General features: G+C 48.8%; 1 protein-coding gene and 1 non-coding gene across 2 annotated transcripts in view; one reads left to right on the forward strand and one right to left on the reverse strand.

Annotated features, from left to right (window-relative positions):
* Nucleotides 1-7,337: 7,337 nt before the first annotated feature.
* LOC136153114 (U6 spliceosomal RNA) lies at nt 7,338-7,444 on the reverse strand. The gene has a single exon (XR_010660352.1). It is a non-coding gene; the product is annotated as a U6 spliceosomal RNA (small nuclear RNA).
* A 5,375-nt stretch (nt 7,445-12,819) lies between these two features.
* Nucleotides 12,820-18,800, forward strand: part of SCD5 (stearoyl-CoA desaturase 5) — a 170,095-nt gene continuing 164,114 nt past the window's right edge. Inside the window, exon 1 of the mRNA XM_065914514.1 lies at nt 12,820-13,370. Within this exon, the coding sequence (XP_065770586.1) occupies nt 13,127-13,370 (244 nt within the window). The 5' untranslated portion in view covers nt 12,820-13,126. The remainder of the gene's footprint in view (nt 13,371-18,800) is intronic.

The raw sequence follows: 18,800 nt of genomic DNA on the forward strand, positions 1-18,800 counted from the left end.
CAAGAGCGTGTTGGATTTTTGGTTATTATATATGAAGTTAAAGGTAATGAAACTTGTGTCTCAAGTATATCCATGTTATCACTTATATATCTTTAAAGGCTATCACATTTCCTGGCTCCTGAGAGAGGCCTCTTGGTGTTGTCATTAACTTTGTTTCTTTACTTCAGTAAATACTTATGAAGTCCTTTACTCAGTTCAGTAGAGACTATGTCCAAATGGATATCCTTCCAAGTAGGCAATGTAAATGAATCAGTAGGGAGCCTATCATAGGAACAGAAAGGATTCAGATTTGATGAGAAGAGAAAGCGTCCAGATTTTTTTTTTTTTTTCTGAATAGTGCAAGGGTAGTGAGTGAGTATATAATTTAAAGGCGCCACTAAGGATGACCAGTAAGTATGATTGGGCTGATGGTGAAAAATAATTTCATCTTGTACTTGGTCCAATAAAGGAACTACCCACTCCAGGAAAATTAGAATTTATGGTGGAATCAAATCTAAAAACAGATCTCAGTACTAAAGAAGGAAAGCAACCACCTCCTAAAAGTGACCTAAAAATAAGTTGCTTTCTGGATTGTTGCTGCTTTAGTTGCTAAGTCCTATCCAACTCTTTGGGACCCTGTGGACTGCAGCCCACCAGGCTCCTTTGTCAATGGGATTCTCCAGGCAAGAATACCAGTGTGGGTTGCCATGCCCTTGTCCAGGGGCTCTTCCTGACACAGGGATCAAACCCGGGTTTCCTACAATGCAGGCCAATTCTTTTCTGTCTGAATCACCAGGCAATTTCAATTGCCTCTGCTTGGGTCTCATGCCCACCACCTACCTGATCAAACTCCTGCCCAGAGACGTAGGGTATCAGAATTGGCTGGCCTAGGTTCCCTGCTCGCCCAAGCAGAGTGATGTTAAACCCACCAGAAGTGGTTTCCTAAAGCAAAGGGTGCCATTTTCAGGAGAAGAGTGGAGAAACGAGTACGCAAAATGCCCCATTACCTCCTGTAGATCACAAAAGGGAAGTCACGGTACCAGGGTTCTAGACTAGAGAGTCACAATAAAAAGCTCTTAGGGAAAATAGGTAACAAGGACCAACTAACTGCATAGCATGGGGCACTCTATTCAGTACTCTGTAATTACCTATATGGCAAAAGACTGAAAAAAAAAATAGGTATATGTATAACTAAATCATTTTGCTATACACCTGAAACTAACACAACATTGTAAATCAAAGAATTGTAGTCCAAAAATAAATAAATAAATAAAAGATGTGTTTAAAAGAAAGCTATTAGCCCACTGTATCCCAAGGGCTGTAATTGTACCTTCACGAGGGATAGTGCAGAAGAGCACCTATCAGAGTCAAGGAGCTGGGTTCCGGTATCTTCTCTGCCACTTACTGTTGGTCAGACCACCTCCCTCCATCTCTCTTTCTCCCTCCATCTCTCACCTGTAAAGTGAGGGGGTAGGTCATCCTAGGTGTTACTAGTGGTAAAGAACCCCCCTGCCAATGTAGGAGACGCAAGAGACTTGGGTTCAATCCCTGGGGTGGGAGGATCCCCTGAAGGAGAACATGGCAACCCACTCCAGTATTCTCAGCTGGAGAATCCCATGGACACAGGAGCCTGGTGGGCTACAGTCCATAGGTTCACAAAGAATCGGACCCAACTGAAGCGACTTAGCATGCTTCAGTGCTAAGTTCACTTCCAACTCTGGGAGCCTGTGACCCACCTCCTTCTCATAGCGTCTTTGTATCAATATGTTACATACAAGTTTCAGAAGGAATGGAAAACAGATTTTGTGATAAGCACAGAAGCTTTGAAGAAATAGGATGAAAACAACTCAGGCCTATTTATATTTGGAAACCTTTTTTCCTCTTGTAGAGTTTCTAATCTGGAGAAAAGTCAATGCAACACTTTCCTTTGTTGGAAATGAGTAAGCAGGCATTTAAGAAATAGTTGGTAGCTTGCAGACTGGGGACAGATGTATTTGTTTGGCCTTGAGGTCCTTAGGTAGTGAGCCCCGCACGCATTTAACTTTTCTTCAAACCCATTTGTTCCCTCACATCGAGAATACGCCCCATTTGACTACACAGGATATTCGCGATGAGCCAGTTTTCCCTCTGGTGCTGCAAATCTGGGTCACCCCTTTGACATTCCTGAACTCCACTGACAAATGCCCTCTCTGGGCTGGAAAACCACAGGGCCTTCGCCTTCAGAGCAGCCCATGGTAACTGACACAGCGGGAGGACAAAGAGGTCATTGATACAGAAACAATGACAGCAGAGAAGGCTGAGAAGTAAATAAGAGCTTCTCTGCATTTATCTGCCCTTGGAAAACCAAAATAACGATCCTGAACGAAATGGGGGTGGGTGTTGTGGGGAGAAGGGAGCTGGAGAGCTGGAAGAGATGTGGGTGAAAACTCAATACTGTCTTTCTTCTGCCACAACAAAAGGGATTGTTCATTTGTTTCAGGGAGCTGGCATTTAGGGGCTGGGAGACAGACAGATAGAGGAGGAGTGTGTTTGGTTTGTGGACCTTGTTTTGAGCCAGATGTTGGTCACAGGGGGACGTGGTGGAATATTAACAAACTTCACGTGTCATGGCTGGGTCATAAAAAGGATGATTCCTCCATAGCATTTGTTAGAGTTTGCGGCATACACTCCTTTTATTTTTTTTAATTGGAGGATAATTGGACAATATTGTGTTGGCTTCTGCCATAAAATGACACGAATCAGCCACAGGTATACATATGTCCCCTCCCTCTTAAGCCTGTCCACACCGCTCCTCTAGGTTGTCACAGAGTACAGCATTGAGCAAAACCTGTGTTAAACAGCCACTTCCCATGAGCGATCTAGTTCACATATGGTATGATGTATATGTTTCAATGCTTCTCCCTCAATGCGTCCCACCCTCTCCTTCCCGCTATGTGTCCAAAGTCTGTTCTCCATGTCTCTATTCCTGCCCTGCAAATAGGCTCATCAGTACCATTTCCTGACCGTTTTTCTAGATTCCATATAGATTGTGGCAGACACTTCTTGGAGTGATCATTTGATTCCTCTTTGCCTCCCCTACTGGGCAGTGAGTCCAGGAGCAGAGTCATGTACTCTTCTGTCCCTGGAGCAGAGCTCTGCTTGCTTCTGGAGGAGACTAAATAGACAGATGCCTAACGAAGGACTGTTCATTGGGTCAACCTGAAGACAACTTGGAAAGATGCTCGAGGCAGGATGTCACTGACAGGTGATATCAGAGCCAGGTTTGGGTTGGTTTCAAAACTCAGTGGTTTTTCATTAAGTAGAGCCCCTCTGATCTATGAGTTAGCAACTAAGGGCCTTCATGGGTTATTTCCAATGCCCAGTTTCCTGCTGCCAAATTGCAGCACTCTCTGAAGAGTGGTCAGGAAAGGGGGGGAAGGGTCTGAAGCACTAAGGCAGGGGGTTTTTGTTAAAGCCCCTTCCTGGGCTTCCCTGGTGGCTCAATGGATAAAAACCTGTCTGCCAATATATAAAATCTTAATGGGAAAATTTTTCCAACCCATTTAGTACAGAAGCAGGAATGCCAACCCTCCTGAGAATGGAGGAAGCTGAGAAGATGCATTTTCTATCCTCCGTGGTGTTGCTGTATCTCAAAACCAATCTTCCCATAATCTTGGAGGCTGACTTCCCAACTGTATGCTCCTCTGAAATCACTCTCATCTAAAGTCTGTGAGTGGTTTTCTCATCCTGGGAGCAGAAAGAGGTTTACGTTTGAAATTTCTGTCCGTGCACCTCACCCAAGAGGCAGGCTTTCTCCTCACGCTCCTGCCCCCACCCCCTTCATCCAGAGCCCATTCCTTCCTGAGCTGGAGGAGTTGCCCTAAATGATTACCTCGGATAAAGGAGAGCAGGAGATTTTATTTCATAGTTCGCTTAGGGTTAAGTGAATCCTGAACCCCTCCAGCTCACCCAGTCTGGGGCCCCCAGAAGCGCCGCGGCTTCCTGGCCAGGCAGGTTTTATAACTGCATGGAGCCTATCTCTCTGGCCTGATTAAAAAACCATCAGATACCCAGCACTTACAAGGTTATCAAACCCCATCCTGCACTCTAGTCCTGTGAGGAAAGGGAATGTCTCCATTTCGCACATGAAAAAAAAAAAAAGTTAGATCATTAGGTAAACTGCACAGAGCATTCCCAGCATGGAGCGGTCTTAATTCTTATATTACGTAGGATGAAACTGAAGAGTTTCGAGACCATCATCGTCCCCAAACCACCAGAGTACTCAGACTGGCTAATTCAGAGAGGTGAGGCCAAGCTCAAACCCAGTTTTCAGATGCCAAACCTGGATCATTTTCTCAACACTATAGTTCATGTCACCAAAATATAGGTTTACTTAAGAAAACCATAGGCACGTAAATCCACAAGCCAGGGATCGAGCTTGCGCCCTTGGCAGTGAAAGTGCAGAGTCCCAAGTGCCGAACCACCAGGGAAGCCCTTTCCCTCCACAAACATCTTTTTAGTTGGAATATAACTGCTTTACAACGTCATGCTGGTTCCTGCCGTACAGCAACGTGAATCAGCTACGTGCTGCGCTCTGCTTGGTCGCTCAGTCGTGTCCGACTCTTTGCAACCCCGTGGACTGTAGCCCGCCAGGCTCCTCTGTCCATGGGGAATCTCCACGATCATCCAGGGGATACTCAAGTGGGTTGCCATACCCTCCTCCAGGGGATCTTCCCAACCCAGGGCCCAGGTCTGCTGCATTGCAGGCAGATTCTTTACTGTCTGAGCCCCCAGGGAAGCCCTGAATCAGCTATAAGTACACACATAACCCCTCCCTCTTAAGTCTCCCTCCCACCCCTCTAGGCCATCACAGAGCGCTGGGCTGAGCTCCCTGGGCGATACAGAAGTTCCCCACTAGTTAACTATTTTACGCATGGTAGTGTATATATATGTCAGTGTTACTCTCAGTTCATCCCACCTTCTCCTTCCCCTACTGTGTCCACCGTCAAATATTTTGATGTATTTAAAACAATTTTTTGTATTTATCCTTTAGAGGAATACAACCTTAGATAGATAGTCAGTCCTTTGCCAGGCTCACTCCAGTCTCTGAGCCGATCCTTGCAGTTTTCCAACTGGGAGTCACTACCAGGTCATTCTATCATTCAGGGCCTGGTTGACTGCCACCCCCTCCGTGAAGCCCTCCTGACCACGCCAGACCACACACCTCACCAGCAAGTCTCACTCACAGTTTCTATAGGCAGTGTTACCATCCAACACCTTCATCTTCTGTCTGCTTTCTCTCTCTTTCCCTGAAGCAACTCATACTCCAAGGCACTTACTACTAGCCAGAGCCTCCCCACCTGGCTATGACGGTTTTCTTCCAGTACCTCTCAGAGTTGTTTTTTCCAGTAGCCACGTATGGATGTGAGAGTCGGACCATAAAGAAGGCTGAGTGCTGAAGAATTGATGCTTTTGAATTGTGGTACTGGAGAAGGCTCTTGAGAGTCCCTTGGACTGAAAGGAGATCCAACCAGTCCATCCTAAAGGAGATCAGTCCTGAATATTCATTGGAGGGACTGATGCTGAAGCTCCAATACTTTGGCCACCTGATGCAAAGAGCCAACTCATTGGAAAAGCCCCTGATGCTGGGAAAGATTGAAGGCAGGAAGAGAAGAGGATGAGATGGTTGGATGGCATCACCAACTTAATGGACATGAGTTTGAGCAAGCTTCAGGAGTTGGTGAAGGACAGGGAAGCCTGGCATGCTGCAGTCCATGGGGTCGCAAAGAATCGGACACGACTTAGCAACTGAACAACCCACAAAATATATAATCCTGTAACCACTCAGTGACATTTGAGAGCTGTTTCCTGTCCTGGTTTTGGATGCGTCCCCCTGAACTTTGGGCGCCTGACTCACCATCTTCTCCAGTTAAACCCGGATGCCACCCTGTGGGACTTCAGTCCCCTGTGGAGGTGCTGTCTTCATCCTTCGGCCTCCTCAGCTCCAGCCACTGTCCCTCCTCTAGAACCCCGTGCCTCACCTTGGAGTTTATCAATGGGAACTCTTCCACCACTGTACGTCTGAAGCTCCAAATCCCACTCCTGGTGCCCAAAGGTCACTGCTTCCTTTTTCTTTTTTTTTTGGCTGCACCGTGCAACACGGGGGATCTTGGTTCCTCGACCAGGGATCGAACCTACTCCCCCTGCATTGGAACTGGACTGCACTGGAACTGCAAGTCCAGTCTTAACCACTGGACTGCTGAGGAATGCCCTAGTCTTATTTCCTAACAAATAGAAATCCACCTTTCTTTTCTTTTTTTAGAAATCCAACTTTCAACTTCTTTAAAACTTCAGTGCCTTTGCTTCCTCTGCTACCTGTGAGTTCTTAGCTTCTTTCTGATCACATTTCCTCCCCCTACTCCCAGCCTGGACTCCTTACCAAACTTCTGACTCACCAGCCACTCGGGTGCCTGGGTCTCCTGTCCCCCTCTTAAGCCCCTACCCCTACTTCAATCTGGAGATCCTGTTAGACCGCGAGTGAGGCTGCGTCGCTGTGACTGCAGACTGATGCCATGCCAAGCTCATAGCATCTGTTCTACGTTGGGGCCCTTAATTTGACTCAGTAACCTTTTTAAGGTCCTTGGTCAGGTTCTTTTCTCATTCTGCTCAACAGATCTTGGGGCCTTTCACCACTTTTCTCCAATTTTCCACCAAATTCCCACTCTGTTTACCTGGCAGGTGATCTGACCTTCCCTTTGGAGCCAGCCAGCCATCAGGGCACCCTGCCTCACCTTAGTGGCTCCTTCAGCAAGCTCAGTCTACCTTCATCCTCATTTCCTTCCATGCGTGTGTGCTAAGTCAATTCAGTTTTGTCGGACTCCTTGCGACCCCATAGACTGTAGCCCTCCAGGCTCCTCTGTCCACGGGATTCTCCAGGCAAGAATACTGGAGTGGGTTGCCATTTCCTTCTCCAGAGGATCTTCCCGACCCAGAGATCGAATCCAGGTCTTCTGCACTGCAGGCGAAATCTTCATCATTGCACCACCACTAGGAAGCCCCATTTCCTACCAGTCTCCAAGAAAAAATTGTCCCTCTGTTCAAAGTTAGGCCAACCATCTGATCACCTGGTCCCATCCTGTCTAACCTTCCCCCAACCCTAAGAAAATAGCTCCGTGAAGCATCCTCTTTCTCATACTTTTGAATTTTGACCTTTCATTATCTTTCCCTCCCCAACATTTGAATATATTCAAATCCCTCCCATTGAAATCCATAATTGCACACTAAACTTCATCTCTCTGTTCTTCTCTTCTTCACTGCCAAGCTTCTTAAAAGTTAACTTATACAGGTATACCATGCTGTCTCCTCCTCCTTATTTTTTTTAAAATATGGAATGCTTCACAAATTTGCACAACAAGCTTACGAAGGGGCCGTGTTAATCTTCTCTGTATCGTTCCAATTTTAGTATATGGGCTGCCAAAGCGAGCATCTCCTCCTCCGCTTCTGTGTAAGGACTGTTCCATCACTCACTGAAAAGGCCTTGGCAAAGGTCAATGATGGCCTCTCTGCAGTGAACTCCTCATTCCCATCCTCCCTAGCCTTTCTGTAGTGTTCAAGGTTGCGCTCCCACACTCTGCTCCTTCTTCCCCATCTCTCTTCTGTCCTCGGTCCACACTGGCTTCCCTTTCTTTGCCAGTCTCGTAGATAGCAGTTCACTGGATGTCTATTCTGAGTGTCATTCTTACATTCCCTGGGCGACTGCTTCTACCACCAGGATTTTACTAACTGAACTACAACTAAGTTACTCTCTCCAGGGACTTCCCTGGTGGTCCAGCGGTTAAGACTTCACGCTCCCAATGCACAGGGCCTGGGTGTGATCCCTGGTCAGGGAAATTGATCCCACATACTCATTTGAAAAGACCCTGAAGCTGGGAAAGATTGAAGGCAGGGAGAGAAGGGGACGACAGAGGATGAGATGGTTGGATGGCATCACCGACTCAATGGACATGAGTGTGGGTAAACTCTGGGAGTTGGTGATGGACAGGGAGGCCTGGCCTGCTGCGGTTCATGGGGTCACAAAGAGTCGGACATGACTGAGTGACTGAACTGAAATGAACTGTCATTAAGAGTTCACATGGGGAGGGGGGATTGGGATGGGGAATACGTGTAACTCTATGGCTGATTCATGTCAATATATGACAAAACCCACTGAAATGTTGTGAAGTAATTAGCCTCCAACTAATAAAAAAAAATTAAAAAATAAATAAAGACACATTTAGCAACTGAAAAAAAAAAAAAAAGAGTTCACATGCTGCAACTAAGACCTGATACAGCCAAATATATATATATATATATTTAAAAGTTATTTTCTCCAGCCTAAACCTTTGCTGGGTTCCAGGTCTGTATGTATATATGTGTGTTTTTTACATATATGTATATTTAACAACCTACTGGACAGTTTCACTTGGATGTTCAAGACAAGACTTTTTTTTCCTTATTGAGCTTGCTCCTATTTCTTCAGTCCCATCCCCCAAATGATTAATAAAATAATAATGCTGATGATGACTAATGTTTATGGATTCCTTACTACATGCCAGATACAGTTCTAAACTTCAGTCACCATGAAAATATTGTAAGAGAGGTATCATTATCCCGATTTCACAAAAATGGTAATAAACACAGTGTGATTTGTTACTCAGGAAGTGGCATTGTTTTTTACCTGAATACCCAATCCAGAGACTACCCAAAAGAATCCTGTCCTTTTTATTTTTCTTCCTTCATGTTCAGTCAAGCATCAAATCCTGTGGTGCTTCTCTTTGTGTTTCTCTGGCTTTATCATCTCCTCTCTAACACTTCTTTTTCAGACACTGTATCTGTGTCTTACTTCAGACCCTCCTCATCAACCGACCAGATTCTTAACACGGTGCCCTAACAGCTCCTCTCGCCTCCAGTCTTAGCTCCCTCTACTTGCCGTCCAGTCATTCGCCACAGCTCCTCTAGAGTGGTCCAAGCTCGATCCTGTTATTACACTGCATAAAGCCAATCAGCGACTCCCCTCACCTACCACGCTGCTTGCTCTGCAGGGCACGAAAGACACTCTCCATGGGCTGCCCACTGCATGACTTTTCATCTCCATCTCCCACTCTTCCCCTACTTTCGCTTTGGATATTTCGGATACGTCTCGAAGTGACAAAGGCAAAAGCTTTTGCTCACACTGCTTTCTCTGCCAGGAATGCCCTCCACCATGTCTGTGTCTAGTAAACTGGTCATCCTTCAAAACTGTGCTTTCTATTATGTAGCCAGTAGCCACGTGAGGCCACTCCGAATTAAGACGTGCTGTGCTATCAGTATGCTCACGCTCAGTCGCTAAGGTGTGTCTGACACGTTCGTGACCGCATGGACTCTATGGAATTTTTCCAGGCAAGAATACTGGAGTGAGTTGCCATTTCTCACAAACTGGAATATTATTTGGCTTCTTTTTAAAAGGAAGGAAATTCTGACACATGCTATAATATAGATGAAACTTGAAGACACTATGCTAAGTGATCTGAACCAGTTACAAAAAGGCAAATACTGTATTATGAGATATCTAGAGGAGTCAAACTCAAAGCAACAGAAAACACAATAGTGGTTTCCAGGGAGTAGGGTCACAGAGAAATGGAGAATTGTTTGATGTGTATAGGATTTCAGTTTTGCTAAGTGAAAAAGTTCTAGAGATTAGTTACACACCACTGTGAATATATTTAACACTACTGAAGTGAACACTTATAAATGGTTAAGGTGGTAAATCTTATGTTCTGTGTACTTTTACCACAGTGAATTTTTTTTTTTTTAATCAGTTTCCAAAAAAAGAAAACCTTTCCCAGTTACCACAAACTTCCTCTTCTCTAGTATGAATTAACTACTCCTTCATCATGCCCCCACTTTATCCTGCTCATACCACTATTAGAACTCTTATCACATATTTGGTACTTATTTGTTTGACAGGATAAAAAGGTTACTGTTCCATGAGTGAGATGACCACTCATCCACTTCTAGGGTCTTGACCAGAAGCTAAGAAAATATGCTAGGGTCTTTGGCAAGATGGAGAAAAAGAGACAGTCGGCTGGATGACATAATATACTACGGGGGATGTTCATTATCAGCAATAGGATACCTTGTTTCTGTAGAGGCTTCACTCTGAGGCTAGACCTGGAGGGGCTATTTGCTGTCACCCCTCTTTCGTAAGTATTATCTGAAGGGCCTGAAGAGCACTTCCTCCCACCTCCAAAACATAAAAACATCCCCCTCCCCATCCTGAGTTCAACCAGCTGAAGTGGTTGGCACACCCAGTCTGATCTGTGGATGATGCTCACTTAAGAGAGATTCAAGCTAGAGTACTTTAACTAACAGGATAAGGGTCTCTGAGGCCCCCTGAAGAATGATTTAGAATCCCCCTGGATTCTGTATGTACTGGATTAGGCAAAAAGCTCATTCAGGTTTTTCAAAAAAATCTTACAAAAACCTGAACGAAATTTTTGGCCAACTCAATACACTTGATGCCTGACAAGGTGGTTCCCCCCCCCCCCCCCCCCCAGATAATGGACTGGACCTTGCTGCCCTTCCCAGTTCATAGCCAAGAGGTAACATTTCTTTGATCTGTCTTCTCTCCTAGATGGAGAGCTCCTTTAGGGCAGGGACCACATCTTATCCATCTTCGTATCCCCAGCATCCACCAGTTCTAGCACCTAACAGGTACCTAATACATGCCCAACCAATGACTGAATGGTTACAGTGATGGTGGGGTGAGTCATTACGATAAGCCAGAGAGAGGCTTTTGACAGAGCAACTAGTTCACCCTGAGATAAAGGACAGGCTGAAAAGAGAGCCACAAAGAGTATGTGGGTCTGGGGGTTGTGGGGAGCAGAGGGAGCGTGAGAAGTGGTTCAGTATGAAACCAAGGTTGATGAAACTGACCCCCTCAAGTTTCATGTTCTGTTGTCTCACGAGTCTATTCTTGCCTGGGGGATCCCATGCACAGAAGAGCCTGGTGGGTCGCCAAGAATCAGACGCGACTGAAGCAGCTTAGCATGCACGCAGACATTTCGTGTTCTGCTGTCTCATTGGTCTAATGACAGTGCTGACGTTTATCTGGTGGCCTGGCAAGAATCCTTTCATTCTATAATTTCAGCTTTGTCTGAAGCAACACCCTAACACTGACTCAGGGCCCCCATTCCACAAGTCACATATCTTGGGTCAGTTTTAAATTATACATTACTTTCTTCTGGCTGATTGGACTGATTCAGGTCTGCTAACAAGACGCTCATGTGTGGCCCTTTCAAGTAATCAATTCTGGGTAATATTTTTTTCTGTCTCAGACAATGCGAGAGGGCTTCCCAGGTGGCGCTAATGGCCAAGATTCTGCCTGCCAATGCAGGAGATGCAAGAGACACAGGTTTGATCCCTGGGTCAGGAAGATCCCGGAGAGAAGGAAATGGCAAGCCACTTCAGTATTCTTGCCTGGGAAATCCCATGGACAGAGGAACCTGGTGGGCTACAGTCCGTGGGGTCGCCAAGAGTCAGACATGACTGAGTGCACAGCATATACCACAGAATGCTGGTAAGAATCACTAACAATGGCTGATCCCAAAGCCATCTTTGTCAACGTAGCAGTCTCCTTTCTAACTCACATTTATAGAATTTGCAAGCTGGAAAGAAGAGCAAAGACTAGATGGTTAGATAGCATCACTGACTCAATGGACAAGAATTTGAGTAGACTCCAGCAGACAATGGAGGACATTCTAGCCTGGGGGGCTGAAGTCCACGGGGTTGCAAAAAGAGTGGGACAGGACTGAGCAACTGAAAACAACAAGGAAATTCGTCCTTAGGGGACCAAGTTGGGTCACAGTGAGTGAGAATTAGAATTCAGGGCCCCTGGCTTCCATACCTGGGCCTGTCTCCTGCTCACTGCGGGTGCAGCCACGGCTTTATGGGGCATAGTCAGCTGCCCCTTCTCTGCACTCCTGTGCCATCAGGGTACTCTCTGGGGAGCTCTAAATTATCTGCCTTAGGGGGAATGAGCAGACAAGATTTTTTCTTAGGTTCATTTGCCTTGGAACGTTCTGGATGATTTTTTTTTTCCGTTTCCTAAAGCCACATTCTCAACCGGAGCTAACTTCAAGGCTAAGACAGTCCAGAAGCCAACTGGCTAGGGGAGAATTTACCAGGAACAGCTGCAAGGGTGATGGGCTGTGCAAGTGGGCCGGCCCGACTGGATACTAACCGGCCCCTTGATCATTTATCATCTAACAGGCGCTATCTGAGCACTTTCTCTGTGCCTGACTGCAGTTGTTCAGATAAGAACCGAGCGAGCTGCTGCCTGCATCCCCTCCACACAGGCCCCAGAACCATAGGAGCCGGGAGACACAGGAACTTCTGATCGGCATCCCAGATCTGGCCTTAACTTGTGCTGCGATTTGGGAATAGGATTGCAAATTCTCCAGCCTGTAGCTTCAAAGAGTGGGGGGGAAAAGAAGTCTTTTTCAACAGGGAAAGGTATTTTGGGGAACTGGAGAAACCACCGCAGCAGCAGCACAAGTGGTTTGGAGGCTCTGCGAGCTCCCTGACCTTGCAGCCACAGCCCCCTCGACCCACTCCCCTGCGCCCCGACCCCGGCGGAGGCTGCCCACTGCCCAGGGGACTGCCCCGTCCGGCCCCGGGGAGCCGGGGCAGCCGAGGCCAAGGGGGCGCCTTTCTCTTTAAGAGCCGCAAGGGCGACCCTGATTGGCTGTAGCTATGCAGGTCTTTCTTCCCCGCTCCCTCCGAGCAGTCCCTCCCCCGCCGCGCTCTCCGCTCTTTCCACACCCCCTCCCCTCCCCCGGCGCCCCCTCCCGCCACGCGCGCTCGCCCCCTCTTCCTCGCCGCCGCCGAGTTCTTCTCCGGCAGCCGAGCGGGTGATGCGCCAGCAACAGATGCCGGGCGCCAAGATTGGCATTCTTAGGCCACGCTGAACGCCTGAAGAAGCGAGAAGGAAGCAGAAAAGGGCCGGGAAGGCGGGGACAGGAGGTGCCGGAGATCCCCCCACCCAATCCCCTCAAAAAAAGGCAGAAGCCGCCGCCCCCATCGGAGAGCTCCGCGCCCCGGAGATCGCCGGCTCGCTGCCACTGCCGCGGGCGCCCAGGTCTCCCCAGCCATGCCAGGCCCGGCCGTGGACGCGGAGAAGGTCCCCTTCCGCAGCGCCAAGGAGGAGATCCGTGCGGGGGTCGGGGTCGAGGGCTCGGAGGGCGGCGGCGGCGGCGGCCCGGAGAGGCCGGGCGCGCGCGGGCACCGGCAGGACATCGTCTGGAGGAACGTCTTCCTGATGAGCCTGCTCCACTTGGCGGCCGTGTACTCCCTGGTGCTCATCCCCAAAGCCCAGCCGCTCACTCTGCTCTGGGGTGAGTAGTCCCGCCCGCGCCCCCCTGCGCCCCCGGGCAGCGAGGCGCGGCGAGGCCGGCGGCGCCGGGGCGCGCGAGATCGCGGGTCGCCGCTGGCTGCGGGCGGTGCGGAGCTCCCGCGTCTCTCGGTTCGCCTCCTCTCCTGCTCCCCCCAGCTCCTTCCCCCGCCCCCAGGCCTGTAGCTGTCCGGCCTTTGGGACGGGAAGGTATTACTATCCAGGTATTTTCAACTTCTGCCCCCTCCGCTGTCTCCTTGAGTAGGCGCCCTTGGCGACCCCTGGATGGAGAGCGAGAGGGACTCGGGGTCCTGCGGCGCCGGCGCCGTGCGCAGAGGCGCGCGAAGGGGGATGCCAAGCCCGGGCTCCAGGGCGGGGAGACCAACGCGGTGACTGTAGCCCCTGTGCGTCCCAGGGGCGCTCCAGTCGGCCGCCTTGCAGCGTCTCAGCCTCCTCCGTGGGCCACGGACCTTGAGGCCGAGTGAAGGACTAGAAAGGGAGTTGTGGCGGGGGGTGGAGAGACCACCCGCACCGGTTCAGCGTTGATTTTCGCGCGGGAGGTGGAAGAAGCCAGTTCCCTTCCTGCCCCTGTAAGGCCCCCGTCCCTGCCCCCCCGGGATCTCATGTGCCCTGTTGCAGTTTTCCGGCCCCAGAAGTTTCTCGGCGAGCTCTGGCCCAGCACAAAGCTCCGACGTGGCTGTGTAGACCCCTCCAGGCCTGTCCCCTTCTGACGAGGTGCCAGTCTGTCACCGCCACCCACTTTCCTAGCACCCCCACCCCTGCCAGCATGGGGGGGAACCCCGGAGCCCAATTCCCCTCCAGTCTGCGCCGCCGACCCCAGCTTCTGGGGACCCGGAGACGCGGGCGGGGGTGCTTCAGAGCCTGCCCCGCATGACTCCGATGGCTGACTCAGAACCTCTTCCAAACCCCCTGCCCTAGTAACTGGTTTTGGCGTCAGTCACTGTTGTGGCTACCTTAGCCGGGACAAAAAGGTGCCGGGGGCTTTGCTATCCTGGGCTGAGTATCTGGCGAAGTAATCCAAAAAGCCCTTTAAGATCTGTCCGAGATGGGCAAGGAATGGGGCCGGGGGAGAGGGGCGTGGGGGTGGTGTGCAGGAGAAACACAACCTCCTTTTATTTCCAGAGGGGAAGAAGAAGGAAAAAAATCTGAGGACCTCTTTCGGCAAAGCTTCCGACTTGGCATAGTGCCAGCTCCAAGTGCCTGGGTTCAGAACGGGGCCACTCTGTTTTAAGCTGTCCCTTGAAACTCTGCAGTCTCTGCTCTAGGAAGCAGACCCTTCCAGAAGATGGGTGCCTCTTGGGGAGGGTGCGTGGCTGAGCAGAGTTGAGGAATGTTGGGAGGGTCGGGGGTCTTTGGGAATCTGTGAAGTCTTTGAAAGTCCGCTGAAAGCATTGAGTAACCTCTCCCAACATCAGTACACTTCCTCATTTAAGTGTCCTTTTCTCCATCTTTTTTTGATATGTATTGGTTTCCTTCTCCTGTCTTCTTTCTACCTTTACCTCTAGATGATTAGATCGTAAGATGCTCAGCCATTGCTTCCTGGACACACTCCCTCCACCAGCCAACCAAAGCTCTTATTGCCCTGTATCCCCTAGAACCGCTCCCTCTGCACCCCTCCCCCCCCCCCCAAGCCCTAGTCCAAAGACTCTGCCTTTGGACTTCAGAGCCCTCCTGGCACCAGGGGATCAGACCTTAGTCTTAATAGCTGCAGTGTCCGAGAAAGCTCAGGGAGAAGTGAGCACTTAAAATATTGTCTTACATGCCCGGAGCTCCACAGGCCCACAGGCTCCACCTGTTACAGCCACTCACCCCCTGGTTTTGGCCTCCCACCAGGAGCCACAAGGACAAGGCCTCCTCTCCAGCTTTGCCAAGTCACCTCTGCCCTTTCCCGGCCACTCATGGTGGTGGAGACAGAATCTTTGTTCTGAAAGACCTTGGCTGGAAGATAACATCGTGGCCCCAGACTCCTCCGGCTCCCCGGAGAAGTCAACACACTGCAGGAACCTGGGATCCACTTGATGGGTGATGCTGCCAGGCCCATCCTTCTGCCTCCCTGCAGAGTCTTCTGCTTTAGCTACTTTTCATCAGTTCCATTCCCCGAATCTTGATTCTCTCCCCACCTGAGCTTCATGGCCCTTCCCACCCCTGCTCCCTCCCCCCGCCCCCCAAAAAAGGGCAGACAGTGGTGGATGTTGTAGCTTCAAGATCCAAACTTGTGACTTAGAAACATTCCAAATAAGTGAATGTTATCTGATGGATATCTTGTGAGAGAAAAAGTGAGGGAGACAGACAGCCAAGATCTGTGTGCTGATGGTCTCCTGGAGGCCTGTTGATCAGGATTATTTTTGTTGAAAACCCCCGTGCCTTGAGCTACAGATTTTTCCCCACTGGATGCCTTTTCCATCCTCACTCCCACTGGCTCTGTCTAGTGTTAGGGCTGAGCTTATGCACCAGTGGGTTGTTCATCCACTTCAGGGACCTGGGTTGTCAAGGCAATAAGGCTTAGCCAGCCCATCCATTGCTTGCCACCCTCCACCCCAGGTACGGTTGCCCTGGAAACAGGAGGCATCCATGCAGTGTACCCAGCAAAGGATGTGTTAGGTGTGCAGTGTGCGGAGAGTAATTTGCTTGGCGGTGAAATGTCATCCATGAAAGATCTCATCAAGTTGTTTAGTCCAAACCTCCTCCACTGCTTCATCCCCCGCCTTTTTATGACTCTCCTTGGGGCCAGAGCAAGTTGTTTACTCTCCTTATCCTTGCAGTTTTCTGAGTGGGCAGGCTGTCAGAATGGAACACTCTTGGTGCCCACAGGTCCTAAGGGATGAGTTTTTGAGTTTCAAGGGCAGAATGTGAACTCCAATTGGAGAAAAAATCTTTACCTGATGGTTCAAGCTCACACATGGGCCTGCTTTGAGGATTTTTGACCAAAGGGGCAGTTAGTTCATGCCCTCACTCCCAAGATGAGTAGAATAAGGGAGTGAGGAGCAGCAGTCATGATTCAAGGCCAAAGTCCTAGTGCTTTTTCCCAGCAAGCTTCGCCTTATGTCTAGGCATTCTGGCCATTGGTTTCCAGAAACAGGAGGAACTTTTCTGGTTTCCCTTGAAATGTCATTCGAGTCCCCTGAATATGCCTTGGTGACATCATGACCACCTCAATGAGAGGATCAGGCATGCGAAACAAGTCACCTGCCCTGCTCCTTTCCATCTTGCGGTTATTGTTGTTATTCAGTCGCTAAGTCGTGTCCAACTCTTTGCGACCCCATGGACTGCAGCACTCCAGGCTCCTCTGTCCTCCACCATCTCCCAGAGTTTGCTTAAGTTTATGTCCACTGAGTCAGTGATGCCATCCAGCCATCTCATCCTGTGCTGCCCCCTTCTCCTCCTGACCTCAATCTTTCCCAGCATCAGGGTCTTTTCCAATGAGTTGGCTCTTTGCATCAGGTGGCCAAAGTATTGGAACTTCAGCTTCGGCATCAGTCCTTCCAATGAATATTTGGGGTTGATTTCCTTTAGGATTGACTGGTTTGATCTCCTTGCAGTCTATGGGACTCTCAAGAGTCTTCACCAGGATCACAATTTGAAAGCATCAATTCTTCAGCTCTCAGCCTTCCATCTTGCCCCGGGCTGAATGTGTCCATTGCTGAAGTAGATAGGATTCACTGGTGCTCTTTTGGTTGCTGAAACCCAGCTTATGGGAGGAAGCTGAGACGTGGCAGAGGTGGATAAGGTAGTCTGGCAGGAGCTTGGGTCAGGAGAGGCAGGGGTTTGGAACCTGCTGGTCCACTAGTCAAATTCTGTCCAATCCTGTGAGCTGCCCAGGCATTGGGTAGCCTGAATCCACACCTTCGATGATCCTAACGTCTTGGTTGAGTTGTGCTTCTTTTTCTGTCAAATCCCTAATATTGTTGAGGCGCTCCAAGAATGCATGGCCATGGACTTCTGTTTCACCTCCGGGTTTTCTAGGGTGAGCACGGCTCAAAAGAGAAACAGCTCTGAATGTGAATCCCTGCTCTCCTACTTGTTCACCAACTGCATAGCCTGATGGGACAAATGAATAGCTCCAGACCTCAACTTTCTCACCTGTAAAATGGATAATCGGTACTTCTTGCTCATGAGGTTGTGAGAACTAAATTTGATAATAGGTGTAAATTATTTGGCACAGTGCCTGACCCTTGGCTGATGTCCAGTAACTGTTAGGTGCCCTTATTATTCCTGGTCCTGATACTGGCTTTTTTTTCTTTAGTAGAAGGGAAAAAGGCCCTCTTGCAACACAATCAGTTCTACAAAGCTGGCATACAATGTGGCTTCGTTGCCTCTTGCATGGAAAAGATTGCTTTGGTTTGGGAAACAAGGGTTCTTTCTCAAAGTGTCCAAAGAGAAATGAACACAAATAGCCCTGTTCCTCCTCCCTCCCCCAGTCCCTTCTCTTTCATCCTCTCTTCCTCCCCTTTCCTCTAAAAGGTCACTGTTTTGTAAATAAGTATCTTTTTGTTCAGCTGGACAACTCACCTGGTCTCTAGTGTTTTCTTTGGGGCTTTTTGAGCGGAGCCAATCGCTGTAAAAACAGGGCTTAATCATTTCTCTAAATGTCTGAGGTTCTCAGTGTTGAATTTTTCCCGCATTTGTCTTCTTGAGTCATCTTTTAAAAAAAACCAAAACTTTAATGTTCAAACTACTAAAAAAACTGAAAAACATCAAGGAAACTTCCCTTTAAAGTCTGTAATTCCCAGTCCATTGTTGCAACTCTTCCATTTTTAATAATGGGGCAAGGACTAAGGGCCGCGCCCCAGGCTGGGTGGAGTAAGGAGAAACCCGGGAGAATGGGGTGTGCTTTTACTGGCTTCATAGTCTCAACAAGTATAAATATAGGTTGAGATTAACATTATTAACTCAGTTCTTTTTTTCTTCTAAAACTGGTCAATGTCACTGCCAACCGCACTGTGATCCTAAAATGTGAAGTTCTTCTGCAGAGTAAGAACCAGGGCTGAGATCCCAGCCTCGCCTCTTAGTTCAGCTTCAGGCAAGTCTCTTTCCAGTGTGTGAGCCGTGGGTTCCTGGTCTCTGAAATTGGGGTGATAATACTGAGCTGGAAGTTCTTTAAGCATCAGGCCAAATGTCAAAGTGGAGCCGCGGGCTGGACAGTTCTCTCTGTTGCACCTAACCCCCCACGGTGGGGGCAGCATCAGGGAACTCACAGGGCTTCAGTTTGTCTGTCTGGGACCTGGAGTTCTTCTGGCTCCAATATAATGCACAGTGTTTAAATCCAAATAAAACATCACGACCTTTCCTGTATAACATTTAGTTCTCATCTTGTCCTGACTTGTGTATTGTAGAAAATTATAATAATTGCTTTAAAAAGCCAGTGATAAATTTACAGAAGGGTGACACAATGTGAACGTGTTAGTCACTCAGT

The sequence above is a fragment of the Muntiacus reevesi genome, chromosome 22, assembly GCF_963930625.1.
Source record: "Muntiacus reevesi chromosome 22, mMunRee1.1, whole genome shotgun sequence".
Classification (NCBI taxonomy): Eukaryota; Metazoa; Chordata; class Mammalia; order Artiodactyla; family Cervidae; genus Muntiacus; species Muntiacus reevesi.